At 45.3% G+C, this 22566-nt stretch overlaps 1 protein-coding gene across 1 annotated transcript in view; it reads left to right on the top strand.

Moving 5' to 3' along the window:
* LOC126167602 (uncharacterized) overlaps positions 1 to 22566 on the top strand; it is a 426870-nt gene that overhangs the window by 229104 nt on the left and 175200 nt on the right. The window contains exon 4 of the mRNA XM_049920489.1: positions 2988 to 3209. Coding sequence (XP_049776446.1) covers positions 2988 to 3209 — 222 coding nt within the window. The remainder of the gene's footprint in view (positions 1 to 2987; positions 3210 to 22566) is intronic.

Raw genomic sequence — 22566 nt, 5'->3', positions numbered from 1 at the left:
GCGTGTGAGCAACACATCGAAATTACATTTGCTCCAGCTGGGTACTGAACCCCTTACAACCTTTTGTAGGAAAATTAATGCAATTAAATTTTTTACTGAGATATGTTTACGCTAGAGGACACTGTTTTCGAGTTATTAAGAAAAACGCATTTGAAGGTCACTTTTGTGCGTTTCTCTTAAATAATTCGAAAGCTGCGACCTCTAGTGAATCCGTACCACAGTAGAAAATTTAACAACATTAAATTTCCTACATAAAGGACCTGTTCAATTTTTTTTTCTTTAGGACTAATAGTTTGCACGTATCGAGGAAAAGATTACGAAAACCTTGCGATTAGTATTTGAAAGCGTTACGGATCCACCTCAACAGATACCCTACGTTAAATCTAACTGCCTATTAGTGGCAGCATGTTCCTGTGTCGTAATGATACATATTACACTACTGGCCATTAAAATTGCTACACCACGAAGATGACGTGCTACAGACGCGAAATTTAATCGACAGGAAGAAGATGCTGTGATATGCAAATGATTAGCTTTCCAGACCATTCACACAAGGTTGGCGCCGGTGGTGACACCTACAACGTGCTGACATGAGGAAAGTTTCCAACCGATGTCTCACACACAAACAGCAGTTGACCGGCGTTTCCTGGTGAAACGTTGATGTGATGCCTCGTGTAAGGAGGAGAAATGCGTACCATCACGTTTCCGACTTTGATACAGGTCGGATTGTAGACTATCGCGATTGCGGTTTATCGTATCGCTACATTGCTGCTCGCTTTGGTAGAGATCCAATGACTGTTAGCAGAATATGGAATCGGTGGGTTCTGGAGGGTAATACGGAACGCCGTGCTGGATTCCAACGGCCTCGTATCACTAGCAGTCGAGATGACAGGCATCTTATCCGCATGGCTGTAACGGATCGTGCAGCCACGTCTCGATCCATGAGTCAACAGATAGGGTCGTTTGCGAGACAACAACCATCTGCACGAACAGTTCGACGACGTTTGCAGCAGCATAGACTATCAGCTCGGAGACCATGGCTGCGGTTACCCTTCACGCTACATCACAGACAGGAGCGCCTGCAATGGTGTACTCAACGACGAACCTGGGTGCACGAATGGCAAAACGTCATTTTTTCGGATAAATGCAGGTTCTGTTTACAGCATCGTGATGGTCGCATCCTTGTTTGGCGACATCGCGGTGAACGCACCTTGTAAGCGTGTATTCGTCATCGCCAGACTGGCGTATCACCCGGCGCGATGGTATGGGGTGCCATTAGTTACACGTCTCGGTCACCTCTTGTTCGCATTTACGGCACTTTGAACAGTGGACGTTACATTTCACATGTGTTACGGCCCGTGGGTCTACCCTTCATTCGATCCCTGCGAAGCCCTACATTTCAGCAGGATAACGCACGACCGCATCTTGTAGGTCCTGTACGGGCCTTTCTGGATACAGAAAATGTTCGACTGCTGCCCTGTCCAGCACATTCTCCAGATCTCTCACCAATTGAAAATGTCTGGTCAATGGTGGCCGAGCAACTGGCTCGTCACAATACGCCAGTCACTACTCTTGATGAACTGCGGTATCGTGTTGAAGCTGTATGGGCAGCTGTACCTGTACACGCCATCCAAGCGCTGTTTGACTCAATGCCCAGGCGTATCAAGGCCGTTACTACGACTAGAGGTGGTTGTTCTGGGTACTGATTTCTCAGGATCTATACACCCAAATTGCGTGAAAATGTAATCACATGTCAGTTCTAGTGTAATGAATACCCGTTTATCTTCTGCATTTCTTCTTGGTGTAGCAATTTCAATGGCCACTAGTGAAGTGAAAGATGACTGAAGCAGGGAAAATTATTTGTTAAACAGTTTTCTCTAGTGAATCGTTTTAATATCTCCATATCCTGTGAGCAAATTTGGTGCAACGACATTACAGACTGTAATGGAGGGGCAATATTTAAGAGACACGATGATTTTACAGATTTTGTCCCGTTTCGTTTTACGCTCGTTGTACGAAACACAATATCAGAGAGGGTGTAATTTTTCCTTCTATCTACGTAATTCTGTAGCTCTCAATTCGTTCGAGCAATCAATCATTCATGATAGGAAACACAGTCATAGCTCAGTCACTCAAAATGAATCTGAAATTTTACTTGTTAGAATGAAATCAGGCGATGATTCTTCTTCTCTGCAGGCTCGTGCTTTGCGGCAGTCTGCTGATGTGTGCAAATAAAATGCCTCGTAATTTTGGGAGCGTTGTATAATCAGTCGGGAAACCTCAGATCAAGCGGATATTTGGCTTTGATGAAGTTTAACCTTCCGAAGAAGTAATGGAGCTCTTGGATTATTAAATGCAGGTTCGTATCCAGTCTTTCGGAAGTCCCTTCTGATTAACAACTACGCAATATATCGATAAATATCATTAACTCTCAGTTGTCAAATACACACCTCTGTATGAAGGAGCAATCTATATATATATTTCATTTTTAATCGTACAGTTCGTATCAGTTATCTTCTGTTATAAATATCAATAATCAGATTACAGTTCTTCCAAACCAAGCTCAGGCTAATCGGCACGAAGACAATCTCGGAAGCTCCCTTCTTCTCTTTTTTCTAACAACCACCAGAGAGTGTACTACAAAGAATACTTATGCGCTCATGGCATAGCTATTGTATGAACTACTTTTCGCATGGATTCTGCGAGTATGAAGATAGAAAATTAGTAAACGTCATTAAAGGGTAGAATTGTATCAGAATAATTCATCGAATATAAAGAGATATTACAAGGGGACTTGCGAAAAATTTATAGTGGGATGCTCCGCTCATAGGACAGCTGTTACTGGTACCAGTGTACCATCATCTAACCAAGAAACACTGGAAGCATGTACTGAGGAAAGGTGGTATTGCTTTGGGAGGTGGTGGCCAGTGAATGACGGGTGGTGGTGCGGGCAGGGCGGTGAGTGACGAGCGGCGGTGTGTGGGCAGGACGAAGCGCTCGCTACGCTCGATGCTGATGGCGCCGGGCACGCTGTGGTGCGGGCCCAACGGGGACGCGGCGACGTACGGCCGCCTGGGGCCGCTCAGCCACGAGGACCGCTGCTGCAGGCAGCACGACCGCTGCCGCGCCAACATCAACGCCTTCACCACCAAGTACCACTTCTTCAACTACCGGCCCTTCACCATCAGCCACTGCCACTGCGACCATAGGTAAACATCACACGACGCCTCACGCGGACCCTGTTCTGCTTGCACTATTCGACGTCCTTGCTCGGGCCTCCGGCTCTCTCCTGTTTTGCCGTGTCAACACTTTTACTGCAGGTAAAGTAGGGAGAACTCATTCCTTCTGAGCTTGTATCAGAAAAGACCAGTGAACGGAAACCAATTGTGCGTCACGGTCCTCGCAGCACGTCTGACCACTACAACTGGGTAATGTTGACCTTCTTCACCGGTGTTCACTTAGACATAATTGAAGCTCACCTGCGTCGTTTGTCGTTTCTACAGCGTTGTTTGTCCAACTTTGAGGCGTGGTCTTCGATGGAGAGTTTATACTTTCAATCTGTGGCAGTCTAGTGACACAGTCCTTCCTTCAACATCTTCATCCACAGTCCGCAATCCAACGTTTTTCATAGAGTGGAGATACCTTTATACCAATTTCCTTTCCCGTCCCACTCATAAACCGAGCAAGAGAAATAGAATGAAATTTTCACTCTACAGTGGAGTGTGCGCTGATATGAAACTTCCTGGCAGATTAAAACTGTGTGCCGGACCGAGACTCGAACTCGGGACCTTTGCCTTTCGCGGGCAAGCACTCTACCGACTGAGCTACCCAAGCACGACTCACGCCCCGTCCTCACAGCTTCACTCTGCCAGTACCTCGTCTCCTACCTTCCAAACTTCACAGAAGCTCTCCTGCGAACCTTGCAGAACTAGCAGTCCTGGAAGAAAGGTCCCGAGTTCGAGTCTCGGTCCGGCACACGGTTTTAATATGCCAAGAAGTTTCGAGCAAGAGAAAGATTATTACCTGTATGTGTGGGACCTTAACTCGCTTGATTGTCCAAAACTCATGGCAACGGTTGTAACATTCGAAAATGAGCCGTGTGTAACACCCGATTGCAGCAACACGTGGCACGAGTAAAGACTCCATATCCAAGCAGTCTGTTAAAAACTAGTGTAGAGTGAAAATAGCAGCACCTCGGCAGTTAATCGCCTTCGAACGTGGGATGATAATACGTGCAAGACTCGTGGGTGACAGCACGTCAGAGTTTAAGTAACAATTCGAGTTTCCAAGATAAACAGCATCTAAAGTGGACCTTCAGTATACCGAAGACAATGTTTCCACACACATAAACCACCACACTGCACGACGACAACGATCGGACGACACGTCATCTCAGCAGAACCATCGTCAAAGTAGTGAATGTAAGTTTGACTCCGACTTGAATGTGAGATGTCGTGACCCCATTTCTGTCTGGACTATATGCAGACGCACCACATGCTCTTCAGCAGCCGACGGCTTCTCATTAATTTTGCCCACTCAATGTATTTTCGCCTTACGATCCTATTGCGAGGTAAACATTGGACACGGTAGAATCGTTCTGCAGCTTGATTCTCCAAACTTCCTATTCTCAAATAGATCATTTCTTCCCATCAAGGATGAATCTCAGTGAACATTTCCACGAAACTACGTACTGATGCAACCGAGCGATAGCAAATCTAACAGCTCGCCTCTGAACTACTTCGATGTCTCCTTAAAATATGATCTGGTGGGTATCCCAAACACTGGAGCAGTACTCAAGAATGGGTCGCACAAATATTCTGTACGCCGTCTCCAGAATACACTCGCCGCACTTTCCCCCTCTTTTATCCTTCTTAAGTATCTTCTTTTTCTCTTCATTCTCAGTTTTCTCTTGTGCTAGAGTATCCTTGGGACTCCTTCATACAGCCGAATGAGCCCCTGTAGAGGGAATACTATATGCAGGATACTGGGCACTGATCAAATCCAGAAATAAACTGAATAAAAATGACGATAGTTTGAATAAAATATTTCTGTGCATTAGGTCCTATCATTCTATAAATGTGAGAAATAAATCATGAAGAAATCTCTAAATTATCGCAACCCGTCGGGAAAGCGCAATGTTAAGTTACTGGATTTTCATTCGTTGGACGTAGTTGTAAGACCCGTCCAGTCATCCAGACTGATTAGAGCTTGTGCTCCGTCTCTGAAAACCTCGTCATCACAGGACGGTAGACCGTACGCTTCTTTTACGATCCTGGGGTATAGTACCGAGCGAGTCCAACCTTCTGGTGTCCTTTTTGATTCTTTCGTTTTTATATACCATAATATTTACCTTTTCTTTAATTGTTGTTTGATGTAAGTTCTATACAGCCAGGATCATTTTACATAAGTAATATATCCGATGATTTAAAGAAATGTATAAGGATAACAGAACGCAAAATACAGAGGTTATCCGTAACAGTATACATACTTCTACGTGAAGCTAACAATGTCTCAAGAATTCCACGATAATTTTGTAAGTTGCCTTTTCTGATGTGAGGATGATAGTGATATTAGAGGAGAATCGATGTTTCAACTCTTTTGCCTCTTGCATACAGAGACTTTCAGATCGATACATCTCTTAGGGGAACAATATGTACTTTAAACCATCTGTTGGTGTCCAGTCTCACGAGCAATTTGTGAAGTTCTTCGAGAGATTGAAAAAGACAGAGAAAGAGAAAGATTACGTCTATGAATAAACGTAAATGACATGCATTATATATTTCTTTTGCATTTAATCACAGAAGCTGTTTACAATAATTATCAGTTATATTAAGTGGTGAACCGAAATACGTCCAGATCTTACAATAAACAAGAAAGAAGTAATAATATTAGGCTAAATTTTTCCGGTTCTGTTGGTGTTTCTTCTTTGACTGTAATGGTGACCCAGCAAAATGGATTCGTGTCTCTTTGCTATCATCTCGACACAAAACTTAATGACTGTCATTGGCGCCCAACACTGGACGACAGAACAGCGGTGACCTGGCCTGGGTTATATTCCAGGTACTGCCAGAGATTGTTCTTCGGCGAGAGGACTGGAACTTGGACATCTCAACCTCGAGGCGACAAATGACGAGCACACTGAATGAGAATTAACAGCTCCAATGTTCACATAACGTACATCTGTCATTGGTCCCTGTAGGCAGACAGAGGGCCTAGCTTTCTCACCATTACACACAAGGAAGGAGCATTGACAGAATTGGATCAAATTAAACTTAATTAAGCGTACTTCTTTCTTGTCCCTGGGTATTCTGTAACACAGTAGTAATATAATTATGATTTATTGGGTTCGTTATCTGAATAAGACGTGAGAGTCACCCTCGATGGTGTTTGCACCGAAATAATCAATTCCAGTCGCCTTACCTTTCGATTTCAGCACATTTCTCGGACGATTTTGCAAAAACTTTCAAAGAAAACACAAGTGTTTTATCAGTGTGTTCATCTTTTCAAGAGCTTTGAATGCTATTACATTCAAAAGAAACGTGTTACCTTCAGTATCTCGGTTGATGCAAGAGTCAAAAGCTACAAACATAATGACCTTTCTAGACTCTGAGAAGCTCATCTGCAGAAACCAGCACTGTTTTAGGAAACAGCAGTCATGCGAAACACAGCTGGCCCTCTTTGTGCATGATATACAACAGGCTCTAGATACCAGCTCCCAGGTTGATGCCATATTTCTCGACTTTCGAAAGGCGTTCAACTCGGTTTCGCACTGTCGCTTGCTCCAAAAAGTGCACGCTTACGGTCTATCCGATGACATATGCGGCTGGATAGAAAGTTTTCTGACAGGGAGCAGTATGTCGTCCTGAACGGGGTGACTTCAACAGAAACAAGCGTAACTTCAAGTGTGCCCCAGGGCAGTGTAATAGGTCCTCAACTTTTTTACGATTTACATAAACGATCTGGTTGATGGTATTGACAGCGGCCTTAGACTGATTGCCGATAATGCTGTAGTCTACAGGAAAGTAGTATCACAAGAAAGTTGTGAACAAGTCAATGAGGATTTGCAGAAAATAAATGCGTGGTGTAATGACTGGCAGTTATCTCTCAATATTAGTAAGTGTAACCTACTGCGTATAACAAGGCGAAAATCCCCATTAATGTAAGAGTACAAAGTAAAAGCCCAGTCTTTGGAAGCGGTAACGTCCGTCAAGTATCTGGGTGTGAATATTCGAAATGATCTCAAATGGAATGATCAGATTACACAAGTAGCGGGTAAGGCGAACTCTAGATTGCGGTTTATTGGTAGAATCCTGAAGCGATCCAGTCCTTCAACAAGGGAAATAGCTTACAATACGTTAGTTCGTCCAGTCTTAGAGTACTGTTCGTCTGTGTGAGACCCTTACCAGTCGAGTCTGATTCAAGAGATTGATAAGTTCCAAAGAAGAGCGGCAAGATTTGTGACTGGTACAATTAGCTATCGCGAGAGCGTTACAGATCTCATAGAAAGTTTGAAGTGGGACACACTTGCAGATAGACGGCGCGATAAACAGAAGGGGCTGCTCACTAAATTCCGAAATCCGATCTTCACCGAGGATGTAGAGCATATATTATTGCCACCAACTTTCTAATCGCGCAATGATCACCATTCAAAGACAAGGGAAATAAGAGCTCGTACTGAGGCGTTTAGACAGTTGTTCTTCCCTCGCGCGATCTGCGAGTGGAACAGAGGGGGGGGGGGGGGGGGGTAAATATGACTTTGGCGCGAATTGTGCCCTCCGCCACACACCGCTTGGGGGCTAGCGGAGTATACCGGGTGATCAAAAAGTCAGTATAAATTTGAAAACTTAATAAACCACGAAATAATGTAGGTAGAGAGGTAAAAATTGACACACATGCTTTGAATGACGTGGGGTTTTATTAGAACCAAAATAAAAAACAATGTTCACAAAATGTCCGGCAGATGACGCTGGACAGCAAAACGTCAGTTACTGCGCATGACAATCGTGTGTAAAAGGAGCTGTAATGTTACAGAATCGCATCATCCCCAGCCTGGCTGATAAACACCTGCTGGAACTTTCGATGTTTATGCTGGATGGCGCTCCACCCCATATTGCTAGACACGTGAAAGATCTCTTGCGCGTGTCGTTTGGTGATGATCGTGTGGTCAGTCGCCACTTTCGTCATGCTTGGACACAAAAACGGTTCAAATGGCTCTGAGTACTATGGGACTTAACGTCTGTGGTCATCAGTCCCCTAGAACTTAGAACTACTTAAACCTAACTAACCTAAGGACATCACACACATCCATGCCCGAGGCAGGATTCGAACCTGCGACCGTAGTAGTCGCGCGGTTCCGGACTGAGCGCCTGAACCGCTAGACCACCGCGGCCGGCTCATGCTTGGACTCCCAAGTCCCCAGACCTCAGTCCGTGCTATTATTGGCTTTGGGGTTACCTGAAGTCGCAAGTGTATCGTGATCGACCGACATCTCTAGGGATGCCGAAAGACAACATCCGACGCCAATGTCTCACCATAACTCCGGACATGCTTTACAGTGCTGTTCGCAACATTATTCCTCGACTACAGCTATTGTTGAGGAATGATGATGGACATATTGAGCATTTCCTGTAAAGAACATCATCTTTGCTTTGTCTTACTTTGTTATGCTAATTGTTGCTATTTTGATCAGATGAAGCGCCATCTGTCGGACATGTTTTTGGTTCTAATAAAACCTCATGTCATTCCAAGCATGTGTGTCAATTTGTGCCTCTCTATTTACATTATTCCGTGATTTATTCAGTTTTCAAATTTATACTGACTTTTTGATCACCCGGTATATCTTGATGTAGATGTAGAAACTTACCGCAGAATTACGCGCCTCTGACCACTATCATTTGCCGAAAACGTCGTTTGGTATCTTGAACCGTTCAAGAAAGAAAAAAGGTATATCGTCTTTGGCGATTCGCCCTGTAGAAGAATGTATAGATCTTGCGAGACGCCGTTGTTCTGCCGCGCCGTAGCTCGGTCGCCTTCTACCAACCGCGCGGCCTGTGGACGCTGGCAGTAAAAGAGCCGGAATTTCGTTCCAGCCGGCCAGAGTGGTATCGTGTATAAATTATCCCCAACTGCCCTGCCCAGGCTCCTTATTACGGACGGGCAGACTCAATTAACGTCGGCGGGCCCGGCGGCGGGGCGCGGTGAGCGCGATAAGTTTCGCCAAGTCATTACCCCGGCGGGCCCCTCCCCGGCGTTATGGCGTCCATCTTTTGACTGGCGTTAATCTCTTTTACGGCGATCGTTCCGGGAGGAACAGATCTGTACGGGGACCGGTCCGGGATAAGGCGGGATGCGCCGCTCCGCCTCAGACGGCGATAAGTCGGCCTCTGATTTAGCGCCTGGGCGTAGGCCGGCGTGTCCGAGACGCCGGGAATTAATTGTGGCCGATAAGCGCGCAAGTGTTTCCTCTCACCTCGCTGCGGCTCAACTGACAGTTCTCCCTCGTGATACCCGGAAGGGCTCCACTAACACGCCTCTCGTCGACTGACGATCCTCGACGATGTGCCACGGTGAGGGTTCTGGGCCCCATTTAAAAGACAAGGGATCCAAATCCAAATCCAACTTCCACGATCCTCTCTAAGATTTCCTTATCTGATAAAGTACGAGGGAGGATCGGAAAGCAACGCTCAGTAATTTTGTTCTTCCCTGGTATTACACCTGGAATGTCGAAATTTCACGACGATATAATTTGAAGTTCGCGCTACAGAGGGTGTTTTATTTTTACGTGCAGCTCTAGCGAGAGAAGTATGTACTACGAAACAAACACGGCGCGCATGTTACTGTCGTCTACTTGTGAAGAGAAGCGAAGTGCAATTCGATTTTCGTCGACCAATGTGCATAAACCAGGGAGCCTTGAGAAAGCCCGGCAGAGCTCCATGCGCCATTGCCACGCATGCACTAAGACTGGAAGTTGTCACTTTGAACAATTACTACGAGCAACGTTGTTGTTATGCGGTGTACGCTGTGTATGTCCATAACACAATGAATATGCATTTCCGACTATCCGTTCCCTACCTCAATATAATCGGTTGTGAACGCACTAGCACATGTTTCAATTTGAACCAAAAGGATCGAGACACCTTGTACACCCTATCAAGGGACGATAAGATGGTAACAATACCTCAATGCTATTGCATTCTGGTGTCAGTTTTGGGCTGTCACTGGAACTTTAATTATTTAGGTAACGGCTAATGGTATGTAGCCCGCTTCCGTGGCTGAATGGTCAATGTCGATGGCTGCCGTTTGGAGAACCCAAGATTTTTCTATGGTGGGAGGACTGACATGGAGTGCACTCAGCTTCGTGATGCCAATTGAGGAGTTATTTGACAGAACAGTAACGCGTCCACGGTCTGGAAAGTCTGCAAAACGTACGGGAGAGCGATGAACTGACCACATGTCCTCCACACGGCATCCGCATGACGGTGTAAGGCAGAGCATGCCAGGACGGCTGAAAGACGATCCCTTAGCCTTCACGGCCTCGACGAGGAACTCGTTAATGACGTGTAGTCTACAAATCGGGTTTACATCGGACCATTCTTTCCAATTTTTTAACTTTTTTTAGTTTTCAGTATACATGAGGTGACACGATAGTACTGTTCGACAGAGTATAGGACTTAATTCAATGAGAGGCCAAAAGTCGTCGGAAGGCAAAGGGACAGAAGTCGCTCGTCAGTTATAGAAGCCTTTGTGGTCCATTTGTCTCCTTACAGTCCCATGTACACTACTGGCCATTAACATTGCTACACCACGAAGATGACGTGCTACAGACGCGAAATTTAACGGACAGGAAGAAGATGCTGTGATATGCAAATGATTAGCTTTTCAGAGCATTCAAACAACGTTGGCGCCGGTGGCGACACCTACAACGTGCTCACATGAGCAAAGTTTCCAACCGATTTCTCATACACAAACAGCAGTTGACCGGCTTTGCCTCGTGAAACGTTGTTGTGATGCCTCGTGTAAGGAGGAGAAATGCGTACCATCATGTTCCCGACTTTGATAAAGGTCGGATTGTAGTCTATCGCGATTGCGGTTTGTCGTATCGCGACATTGTTGCTCGCGTTGGTCGAGATCCAATGACTGTTAGCAGAATATGGAATCGGTGGGTTCAGGAGGGTAATACGGAACGCCTTGCTGAATCCCAACGGCCTCGTACCACTAGCAGTCGAGATGACAGGGATCTTAGCCGCATGGCTGTAACGGATCGTGCAGCCACGTCTCGATCCATGAGTCAACAGATGGGGACGTTTGCAAGACAACAAGCATCTGCATGAACAGTTCGACGACGTTTGCAGCAGCATAGACTATCAGCTCGGAGACCATGACTGCGGTTACCCGTGACGCTGCATCACAGACAGGACCGCCTGCAATGGTGTACTCAACGGCGAACCTGGGTGCACGAATGGCAAAACGTCATTTTTTCGGATGAATCCAGGTTCTGTTTACAGCCTCATGATCGTCGCATCCGTGTTTGGCGACATCGCGGTGAACGCACATTGGAGGCGTGTATTGGTCATCGCCATACTGGCGTATCACCCAGCGTGATGGTATGCGGTGCCATTGGTCTCGGTCATCTATTGTGCGCATTGTCGGCACATTGAACAGTGGACGTTACATTTCAGATGTGTTACGACCTGTGGCTCTACCCTTCATTCGATCCCTGCGAAACCCTACATTTCAGCAGGATAACGCACGACCGCATGTTGCAGTTTTTATATGGGCCTATCTGGATACAGAAAATGTTCGACTGCTGTCCTGGCCAGCACATTCTCCAGATCTCTCACCAACTGAAAACGTCTGGTCAATGGTGGCGGAGCAAGTGGCTCGTCACAATACGCCAGTCACTACTCTTGATGAACTGTGGTATCGTGTTGAAGCTGCATGGGCAGCTGTACCTGTACACGGCATCCAAGCTGTGTTTGACTCAATGCCCAGACGTACGAAGGCCGTTATTACGGTCAGAGGTGGTTGTTCTGGGTACTGATGATTTCTCAGTATCTATGCACCGAAATAGCATGAAAATGTAATCACATGTCAGTTCTACTATGTTATATTTGTCCAATGAACACCCATTTATCATCTGCATTTCTTCTTGGTGTAGCAATTTTAATGGCCCTAAGTGGAAATGGTTTCCTGACGTCCTACATTCAAATTGGTGCCAATCTGACTCATAACCATGCATCGCACCGTATGTCTTTTTTGGAGGCGACGTGACGTTCGTTCCTCCACCACTTGTGGTCGTCCTGTGTGACAGTTTACGCGAATGGAAACACTGTCTTTACGGTACCGAACATCCACCCTAGACACTGCTAACCTCGGAAAACCAAATTCTTGCGCTGTAATATGTGTGTTCCGCAGCATTTATCATTCCGTCGCTCAAAGTAGACAGCCAGTACGTTCCCTACAAACCCGTTTGAAAACATGGTGCTTCAAACATCGTGTTTACAATCGCGCCACAGGGTGTATCTATCCCCAGCGTTCGGGAGTTGTACACGGCGCATCTTCAAATGGGACAACCGTCTGACCAATCAGTTTGGTTCGTTCCTGACTGACTGCCAGTGCAAAGTGGGTCAGATTTGTCTCCTAGGGGCAGGAATCAAAGTCCTGAGATGAAATGGACAGAAATGTGGTATTGGCAGCGTCGTTCCGGCGAGGGTTGAGAGTCGCGGGTGCAGGGGAGGCAACATGGCGTCCACCCTGGGGCGGTCGGTGGCAGCGGCAGCAGCCGCGGGCTGGAGGTAAGCGTTTGAGCGTGCCGCAGGCGCAAGCGGGACCTGGTGGACGCGCTGCGCGTGCCCGGCACCAAGTGGTGCGGCAAGGGCCGCTCCGCCGAGCGCTACACGCAGCTGGGCGGCTTCAACGGCGCCGACCGCTGCTGCCGCCTGCACGACACCACCTGCCCCTTCTACATCGCCGCCTTCCAGACCAAGTACGGCCTCTTCAACTGGCGCATCAACACGCTCATGCACTGCACCTGCGACGAGAGGTAAGTCACCGCCACGTACACTCTCTCTTCTCAGCTGACATCTCCGTCGTCATCGAGGAACGGAGCACAACCAGGAGCGCCGTGCCGTTTGAGCCATCCGAGATGGCGTCAGTATGTTTGCACGACAGGGTACTCTATACGTTAAAAATTTTCGAGACTGTATTAATAAGAAATAGAGAGAACTTCAGGTGGTGGTTCTAATGCTTCACGTGGTCTACATGAGCGCTGCCCAACTTTCGTATACGCTCCGGCACATTTAACTCACGCCTATGGTGGAACAGGGGTCGCCACCATCACAATCTCTATTTTGATATTACTGCTACTATTACTATTGCTATAAGGGGCGATCGAAAAATTCGTTCAATCAGACAGAACTGCCTTGAATATTGTGTAACACCCCACCTGTTACTTATCTGGTTTTGGCGTGTTTTCACCCCAGCTAATTGACTAACAGATCAACAGAGAGTGCAAAACTGCCGCAATATCGGATAACGCAAAGAAAGTAATAAGGCCCTGTGACTCCTGATTGAACTGCAGTGGCAGTGTTGACATTAATTGGTTCAGAATTGATCCCTTTTAATTAAAAAGGGGTGCACATTGATGATGTTATATTCAGCTATTGAAAACCAGATGCAAATGTTGAACATAAAATTAATTAAGAAAGTGACTTGGGATTTCAACTACTTGATTGAAAACAGATGCATTCGATTAGCACAAATTTATTTTAACTCACGACCTTCAATCATCACATTACATGGCTCTCCTAACAGGTAGTGGGAATAAATTGCGTTTGCGTGGAGTAAAGCGCGATAAATCAAACTTAATTCCTATCGACTGACCCAGGTGTAATGCAAAGTGCGAGAAGAATTCTACAATACACGGCCCATGAAACCCTCATGGAAATTTTAACGGCGTGATGCCACAAATTAATCAGTGGCCTCACTGAAGCCAGAGCGGGCGCAATATCACCGAATTCAGCGTGGCGGGGCCGGCCTCATGGTGCTGCAAGGCTGCGCTCGTCTATTCACTCTTAGCTATCTTGCTCAGTACATAGATGAACCAAAACTTTCTATCTCCAAACTCAATCGTTCTGTTTGCTAAGTCCTAAACTGCGGAGATGCTCACTCTCTCTCAGGCAAACTGAGTAAAGAACGCCATGTCCACACTCTAGGCAAGCAGGGAACAGAAAACCCTACGGAGACTTCTGCCAGTCCACTCTTTGCCTCGGTTTCCCCTCCAGCAAAATCACTTACGCCAATTGCAGCGCAAGTCGCGTTAATCATGCGTCACTTCCCAGCGCCAACCAATGCCTGCTCTGGGAAGTGAACAAATACCCACACAATTCCCCTTCCTCTCAACTTCTGCTATTTAGCTCCTCCCAGGCCACCCATCAAGGTTAGCATCCTGCATAAAACACCAGTTTTTCCGAAATTCTCACTCCGAGGAGAGTACTTCAGATTCCTTGGTCCTACGTTCCCATCGGAGGCCGGTGTATTTCATTCTGTTGCTCTTCACCTGATTTACTTCAGACTCTGCGGACCGTGAATTCAACGTGAAGTTGCTATAGTCACGAACACACATATTTAGGCCTCTATTGACCGCTCCACCATAGATTTGCGCCACTTTCTCGCATGTTTCATTGAAAACAGGACGCTGGACATTTATCAACAGGTGTACAAGTTCTCCGTCTGCTTCCCAGTACACCAGCATGGGGTCAACCACCCACTCACTGTCACTCATCTTATGGCAGCTGGAGGCCGCGCCCCGTTACCGCTTTCTCAGAGTTTGAGCCACCCTATGCTGCCTATTGTCACTTCCCTTCGCCGCTCCCCAGCCGCGCACCGCCACACGGGCGCGGTCAACTCTGAATACTTCCCTGGAATAAACTAGCCTCCAGTAAATTGACGCGTTTCCACAAAGTTTTCATGTCGCATGAATTATTTTAAAATCATCACCCAACATTAATTATTCCAATACATCCATACTATACCCTCTACAAGATGCATTGTGCCTTGTCAGTCATTTTTGTTCAGCCCTACTGCTCGCGCAATGTGAGTTTCGTGATCTTTAATGACTTCATGTGAGGGGCATAGTTCTTGCCATCTTACAATTGATGCAATCATCCAACCGATGGACCAGGCTGAAGATACCCATTTGGTAAAACATCGTTTCCTGCTTGTAAGGTATCCCTTATTTGCAGATAAGAGCATTTTACTTTATTTCCAGTTTTGCTGCTTCACATATCTGAAGTGAATGTACGAGAGCTATTCGGAAAGTAATGAAAGATAGGTCGCGAAATGGAAACGACAGTGAAAATCAAAACTGTTTAATTTGCAACGGTTAGTTACACCTTCCAACTACTTCTCTACACAATCGCCGCTCAGACGTAGACATCTGTCGTAGTGTTGTACCAACTTTTCAATTCCCTCGTTACAGCAGACAGCCGCCAGTGCTTTTCCACAATTTTCTGCTCTGGACTGCAGCTCGTTGTCTGTGTCAAAATATTGTGTTCAAAGCCAGCGGTTCATTTGAGCAGAGATGAACCTCAGGGGTAGCCAATTACAGGCTGTATTGTGGGTGATCAAACACTTCCCATCGAAAACGCTGCAGGAGTATCTTCGTGTCCCCTGCAGAGTGCGGCAGAGAATTGTCGTGTAAAACGAACCGCACGACAGTTATGTTATATGGATTGCATAGCTTCAGGCGAAATCTTTCACCAGGCCCTCATACTTAGCGGGAGACGCTAATTTCTAGCCATCTTTACGTTCTCACTGTGAGCTCAGAACTGAAAAGAGCGACATGATGCGATCGACGGGCATACTAGACACAGTGCCCAACGCATCTGTGCATAGCTTCATCAGATTTTCATAGTATTTTTCATTTCGCGACCGATCGTTCCTTACTTTCCGAATAACCCTCTCATCAGCGGTGCAGTTCATTCTGAGTAAGGAGCGAGCGGTAGGTACCCACGCTGGCTAACAAAGGCGCTTGGCCATCTGGCGCTTTCAGAGCCAGTGGGACGAGGTGCCGATGCATAAATCGCTCGTGACGTCAGCAAAGAGATACGTAGGGAAAGTACATTTATTCTAGCGCGAATCTCATAGTTGTTATTAATAAATATTTACTGACAAATATTGCTTTTTGCCACTCGGACATTAGGAGGAGTCTATGGCTCACAAATCTATCTTTCAGCAATTTTACAGTGCCAGGAAACGTTAATATTAATAAGTAAATGAATAACTTCGGCATAACCGAAGATGTACGATCTTATACGAACTATACCCATTGCATGCTCAAGTTACAGACTGTGCGTCATAGCTGGCAATCGTCGATAGGATGCTTTTCGATCTTGTCATTAGTATACCATTCTCTCTCACTGTTAATAGTTATCTTGGGGTTGAAGCTCTATTTTCCGTGTTTGCTTTAACAATACGTATGTTTTTGGATAGGTCCCGCCTTTAGCAAAACACAATTTTGTGTTTTAACCCAAACGTTTCACTGCAGTTGCAGCATCTTCAGTGGGCTTTTATTTTATGGCTTTTAAAGATAAAGAATGTTCTTAACTGTTTGTATACATGTAAATATAATTTTTTAAATCGTAATTTTTCAAATATCTGTAATTACGATTTAAAAACTAATAGTTACATGTATACAAACAGTAAAGAACATTCTTTATTTTGAACAGCCATAAAATAAAAGCCCACTGAAGATGCTGCAACTGCAGTGAAACTTGTTTGGGTTAAAAAACAAAATTGTGTTTTGCTGAAGGCGGACCCTATCCAAAAACATACGTATTGTTAACAGCTAGCTTATAATCAACGTGAACAAGTTCATTTTATGGTGTTTCTTAGTAACCTCGCCATAATGGCTTCCAGGGTAAAAATTATTTGCAAAAAAAACTTCTTCCCAATTCATTATTTAAAACCTGCACATTAGTATTGCACTTCCAGAACCCGACGGCGCTGCTGCGGTTCTGCAAGGGTACATAAAACTACAAGAGCATCTCCACATGAAAGGTAGGAAGAACTCCTACGTGGCGGCTCACTACGTCAGTTCAAGAACGGACTGGCTGAATTATCGCAAAATTCGGAGTGGAAAGCGTAGTGGAAAGCGTGGCCAGTTATACTGTACGCCCCTTATACCACAATATAAGCACTAACCGGTTAAAGTGAGACATTTCTGGAGGTTTAGTAATAGTGGGAGCTTATTGCAGGGAGAGTTCTGCAACTGCCTGCTACACGTCCTCGTCCTCGACCGACAGGAATCATGGACCCTTCAAGGCTTTTTTAAGGGCCGAAGGCTTCATAGTCGTATGGGGAGAGATCAGCACTATAAGGCTGGTACTCGCTTGTCTCCTAATTGAGTTGGCGCAACTTCTGCGTTACGATATTTGAGATATGGGAACGTGCCTCATCATGACGCAGCAGCAACCAACACGGAACTTGGCACACCATTCCACGTTGGTGGTAGTCGACAGACAGGCTACCCCATACACAGTCATCACTCTCCGATGGATATCTACCACTGTTTGTCCAATGAGAATTTACTTATTATTTTATGGAAGCAATGAACGTTGCACTCGCTCGTCCGGTATCACTTTTACTTCTTGTTCTGTGATAGCAGCCAGCTCCTATTAGTTTTATTACCTAGAGAACTTCAGTCCAGTTCTCCTAGAAGTATAAGTGGATCGTATGCTGGCATAAATTCCCAGTTTAACCACCGGACTAGGAATTTTTAATACCTTATTGAATCGAATAAGTTTGTTTCCAAACACGACACCCAGAACATACCGTCGATATTGGCACTTTCTTGCACATATTTTCATTGCAATACGGGTACAAAGAAAAATGAGCGTAGGAAATCAAAGAAAAAGTTGTGTAACGAGTCACCAGAAGCAACAGATTCCTTACAGCAACACTCTTACAGCCGAATAATCCCTACTGATGCCTAGTAAAAACACAAAACTGAAATTGACACCTCGCACTGTTCCGCTACGGAATCAAACGCCTCCGTAATGGGGCCCTTCGTGAAAATAGAAATTTCCGAAGCGGATCGTTCCCTCTCCTTTGTGTGGCCGCCCCACAATAGCGGGACTCGTGGTATGTGTATCAATGCGTAGTGTGGAGTCATCCCGAGGGTTGAGAGGGGTGTTATGTGGGTCGGGACGGCAGCCACCAATTAGGCGGAACAAAGATAGACATCCTCAGCAGGTGACCGGCAGAAGAGGGCGGTAGCCTGGGGGGGGGGGGGGAGGGGGGGGGAGACGACCGGGGGGGAGGACTGGCGGCGACGAGAAAGGGCCTGTGATCAGGGCAGGCTAATGACGGCAACAGGCAGGGAAGGATTCTCACCTGCCGACGGGTTCTGGTCGCCCAGAAACCTACAAGCTTCTGCTGCCTTATAATATTACTTCTGAAATACGTAAGACGAAACAAAGACGTGGTGTAGATGACATTCCATCAGAATTAATTAGATCCTTCAGGAAACAAAATCATTCCGTCTAAAACGCATAATATATGAGACTAGCGAAATACCCTGACACTTAGAAATGAATGTAATAATTCCAGAAAATGCATGTTATTTACAACAATCCTTCAAAAAGAAATACATTTACATCTCATATATCATGCTAAAGACGAATACGTAAGACGAAACAGGACGTGGTGTAGATGACATTCCGTCAGAATTAATAAGATCCTTCAGAAAACAAATTGATTCTGTCTGAAATGTATAATATATGAGACAAGCGATACACCCTGACGCTTAAAGATGAGTGTAATAATTCCAGAAAATACATGTTATTTACAACAATCCTTCAAAAAGAAATACTTTTACATCTCATATATCATGGTACGGACAAATTCAGGGCATATATTATGATGTACATCAACATTTATCAAAAATGGTTCAAATGGCTCTCAGCACTATAGGACTTAACTTCTGAGGTCATCAGTCCCCTAGAATTTAGAACTACTTAAACCTAACTAACGTAAGGACATCACACAAATCCATGCCCGAGGCAGGATTCGAACCTGCGACCGTAGCGGTCGCGCCGCTCCAGACTGTAGTGCCTAGAATCGCTCTGCCACCCCGGCCGTCCAACATTTATCAGTGTAATATTGTCACACACCGATAACTGTTGATGTGTATCATAGTATTCCCTGTAGAATAGCATTCTCCTGTAGCATTATATATGTAATGTAAAAGTCATATTGTTTTCCCTAAATGATGATTGAACACCGAAACCGGTCGGAATAAATGCATAAAATTCAATACAGCAACGTTGACAAGCGTTTTCTAAACTATGCTCAGGCTATAGACTGTAGCCTAAGAAAATGGTTGCAATAATTCAATTTCATAAGAAGGCAGATGCTGGCAGATTTAAGTATTCCCCCGTCGGAGATCCGAGTCCTCCCCCGGGCATGGGTGTGTGTGTTGTCCTTAGCGTAAGTTAGGTTACGTTAGATTACGTAGTGTGTAAGCTTAGGGAGCGATGACCTCGGCTGTTTGGTCACGTAGAACTTACCACAAATTTCCAAAATTTGAGTATTACAGAAGCATTAGTTTAGTACGTCATGATTGCAAAATACCTACAAGCGTTATTTACCAAAGACTGGGAAGACTTTTGATAATGGCTGGAATACACTCTTTGAAATTGTGAACGTGGTAGGGATAAAAAGAAAGGGAGCGAAATGTTGTCTACAACTTGTGCAGAAACCACACAGTAGTTACAAGAATCGAAGGGCATGCGAAGCAGGCGGTAGTTAAGGAGAGAGTGAGATAGTGTTATAGCTTGTCTCCGATGTTATTCAATCTGTACACTGAGTAAACATAAGAAATTAGGAAAGGGAATTAAAGTTCACCGAGAAGAAAAAACTTTGTAGATTGCAGATAATATTGTAAGTCTATGAGAGAAGCGATCGATGGATTTGCAAGGGTTGTTGAACGGAACTGACGTCATGAAAAGATGTTGGTTCAAATGGCTCTGAGCACTATGGGACTTAACATCTGTGGTCATTAGTCCCCTAGAACTCAGAACTACTTAAACCTAACTAACCTAAGGACAGCACACACATCCATGCCCGAGGCAGGATTCGAACCTGCGACCGTAGCGGTCACGCGGTTCCAGACTGAAGCGCCCAGAACCGCACGGCCACACCGGCCGGCTGAAAAGATGTTGTCAGATAAATATCAGTAAAACATGAAACATGGGTAAGAGAACATAGTCGATTCGATTCAAATCAGACGATGCTAAGGGAACTGGATTAGAAAATGAGACACTGAAAGTAGTAGATAAGGTTTCTATCTGGGCAACAAAATAGCTGACCCAACCGAAGTAGAGAGAAGAGGAAATAACGACAAAAACGTTTCGAAACAAGACAAAACATTTAACATCTCATAAATTAAAATATTTGGAAGTATTTTCTGAAAGTAATATGTAATTCACTTTAAGATGTTATACAGGGTGTTACAAAAAGGTACGGCCAAACTTTCAGGAAACATTCCTCACACACAAAGAAAGAAAATATGTTATGTGGACATGTGTCCGGAAAAGCTTACTTTCCATGCTGGAGCTCATTTTATTACTTCTCTTCAAATCACATTAATCATGGAATGGAAACACACAGCAACAGAACGTACCAGCGTGACTTCAAACACTTTGTTACAGGAAATGTTCAAAATGTCCTCCGTTAGCGAGGATACATCCTCCGTCGCATGGAATCCCTGATGCGCTGATGCAGTCCTGGAGAATGGCGTATTGTATCACAGCAGTCCACAATACGAGCACGAAGAGTCTCTACATTTGGTACCGGGGTTGCGTAGACAAGAGCTTTCAAATGCCCCCATAAATGAAAGTCAAGAGGATTGAGGTCAGGAGAGCGTGGAGGCCATGGAATTGGTCCGCCTCTACCAATCCATCGGTCACCGAATCTCTTGTTGAGAAGCGTACGAACACTTACACTGAAATGTGCAGGAGCTCCATCGTGCATGAACCACATGTTGTGTCGTACCTATAAAGGCACATGTTCTAGCAGCACAGGTAGAATATCCCGTATGAAATCATGATAACGTGCTGCATTGAGCGTAGGTGGAAGAACATGGGGCCCAATCAAGACATCATTAACAATGCCTGCCCAAACGTTCACAGAAAATCTGTGTTGATGACGTGATTGCACAACTGCGTGCGGATTCTCGTCAGCCCACATATCTTGATTGTGAAAATTTACAATTTGATCACGTTCGAATGAAGCCTCGTCCGTAAAGAGAACATTTGCACTGAAATGAGGATTGACGCATTGTTGGATGAACCATTCACAGAAGTGTACGCGTGGAGGCCAGTCAGCTGCTGATAGTGCCTGCACACGCTGTACACGGTACGGAAACAACTGGTTTTCCCGTAGCACTCTCCATACAGTGACGTGGTCAACGTTTCCTTGTACAGCAGCAACTTCTCTGACGCTGACATTAGGGTTATCGTCAACTGCAGGAAGAATTGCCTCGTCCATTGCAGGTGTCCTCGTCATTCTAGGTCTTCCCCAGTCGCGAGTCATAGGCTGGAATGTTCCGTGCTCCCTAAGACGCCGATCAACTGCCTCGAACGTCTTCCTGTCGGGACACCTTCGTTCTGGAAATCTGTCTCGATACAAACGTACCGCGCCACGGTTATTGCCCTGTGCTAATCCATACATCGAATGGGCATCTGCCAACTCCGCATTTGTAAACATTGCACTGACTGCAAAACCACGTTCGTGATGAACACTAACCTGTTGATGCTACGTACTGATGTGCTTGATGCTAGTACTGTAGAGCAATGAGTCGCATGTCAACACAAGCATCAAAGTCAACATTACCTTCCTTCAATTGGGCCAACTGGCGGTGAATCGAGGAAGTACAGTACATATTGACGAAACTAAAATGAGCTATAACATGGAAATTAAGCGTTTCCGGACACATGTCCACATAACATCTTTTCTTTATTTGTGTGTGAGGAATGTTTCCTGAAAGTTTGGCCATACCTTTTTGTAACACCCTGTATAATTGTGTGTGAGGTTAATTTGACTTCCGTTTTCAACATGGATTAATTTGTCTAGACCATGTACGAATATTATAGATAAGGAAAACAAATTATCCATACCTTGTCCCAATAACGCAAACAACTTGTGGTTGTAGTTGTGTTCTTAATTCGGAAGCTCTCAACGCTAGCGTTTCGCGGCGCAAACAACTTCATCCAAACCAGTTCAGTTTTTTAATTCTCTAACCTACCTAGCCGGTTAAGGAATGTAACATTCCACACTGAAACCCGTAGGATGCCAGTTTTGTTTTCTCTGAAGACAACACTGTTCTGAGCAGTCTCCGCCAGGAATCCGAATGGAGGACTACTTTCCCTCAGGATTGTTCTACTCGTGAGGATGCCATAATCGTCGCATGTCCTCGAGCAATATATGGTTTGTAGTTTCCCATCGCTTACAGCTCTTCGCAAATCAAGGCCATGTTGGTCAATCTTACCTGTCAATCATGTACAC

Source organism: Schistocerca cancellata, chromosome 1 (assembly GCF_023864275.1).
Source record: "Schistocerca cancellata isolate TAMUIC-IGC-003103 chromosome 1, iqSchCanc2.1, whole genome shotgun sequence".
Taxonomy (NCBI): domain Eukaryota; kingdom Metazoa; phylum Arthropoda; class Insecta; order Orthoptera; family Acrididae; genus Schistocerca; species Schistocerca cancellata.
The sequence above is the reverse complement of the archived record's forward strand: the minus strand, read 5'-3'. Positions and strand labels throughout refer to the sequence as shown.